This window comes from Priapulus caudatus, unplaced genomic scaffold (assembly GCF_000485595.1).
Source record: "Priapulus caudatus unplaced genomic scaffold, Priapulus_caudatus-5.0.1 Scaffold122, whole genome shotgun sequence".
NCBI classification, from domain to species: domain Eukaryota; kingdom Metazoa; phylum Priapulida; class Priapulimorpha; order Priapulimorphida; family Priapulidae; genus Priapulus; species Priapulus caudatus.
This window is the reverse complement of record NW_014577183.1, coordinates 339,935-341,190: the sequence shown is the minus strand read 5'-3', so window position 1 is coordinate 341,190 and position 1,256 is coordinate 339,935. Positions and strand designations below refer to the sequence as shown.

Sequence of the window (1,256 nt, the reverse complement as noted above, 5' to 3'; positions counted from 1 at the left end):
TGTGTGGGGGGAGGGAGTATGTGGAATGTAGAGGTGTGCGTGCGTGCGTGCGTACGTGCGTGCGTGCATGCGTGCGTGCGTGCCCGTTTGTGCTTTGCAATGCCGCGCGTGTGCGTCCGTGCGTACGTGCGTCTCTGCGTGCGTGCGTGCCCGTTTGTGCGTTGTGATGCCGTGCGTGCGCATCCGTGCGTGCGTGCGTGCGTGCGTAGGCCTACCTGCGTGCTTACGTGTGTATGCGCGAGTAAACCTTGATAATATCGACGTTGCAGCTTCAGCTACAGCACGGCTACACGGTGCTGGCTGTCATCATGGCCATACTGCTGGGCTTCATCGTTAGTTTGCTCTTCATGTACGTGGTGAGTCGATCTGACACATGCCGACGCTGCCTGCAGGGGCGATGTCGGCAACACCAACGCAGGGTGCAACCATCTGACGTTGCACAGGTAGGCTGATACTCCCGCCAGATACGCTGATGTGCTTTCTTAGCTGCACTGACTATTAAACACTCGATACTACCCGGGGCTGATGCTTTGGTATCTAACAAGGTGGTTGCCACTTGGTAATCTAACAAGTTACCCCAGGCACACTGTTTTCCTGGCTTAGGGTCTATATGCTCAAAACCGCCTTAAACCGCAGCATTGAATGAGGTTTTTAGTGGTAAGCGCCTGCAGGTCGACAAGAGATTCTTCACGCAGAATTGAGTTTTTAGACTTGAGAGTGGCGGAGATTACAGTATACATAATTTTGCGAAGGGAATATGTATATATATATATATATATCGACAGATCTTTTCAGGAATCTTGTGAATTTCTCATTTATAGGATGACGAACAGACAGATATGTTGGCAGGAGAGCCACAAGTTTCGAATCTGACAATCAATAGGTAATCTCATATCTACGCTATTTCGCTTTTATCTACCAGCTGTTAATCGCTATACGATTAGCTCCGTTTAATCTGACATTTGATTGACTTTTTAATTTTATTATTTTTCATTTACTTGCAATTATTACACTACTATTTATACTTATAACGTTGGTATTCCAGTAGTATTAATAAAGTCACAGTTTTGCGATTGCATACTCAGCAGATACACTGTGAGCCCATGCGCGCACGTACGCATTCACGCGAGCACACACACACACACACACCCACACACCCACACACACACACACACACACACACACACACACACACACACACGCACGCACGCACGCACGCGCGCGCGCGCGCGCGCACGAGAGCAATTAATAGATCT

The 1,256-nt window shown here is 48.7% G+C and overlaps 1 protein-coding gene across 1 annotated transcript in view; it reads left to right on the top strand.

The window, feature by feature from the left end:
• The window catches only part of LOC106805649, a 14,396-nt gene that overhangs the window by 10,039 nt on the left and 3,101 nt on the right, over positions 1-1,256 (top strand). Inside the window, exons 13-14 of the mRNA XM_014807337.1 lie at positions 270-443; positions 822-883. Coding sequence (XP_014662823.1) covers positions 270-443; positions 822-883 — 236 coding nt within the window. The remainder of the gene's footprint in view (positions 1-269; positions 444-821; positions 884-1,256) is intronic.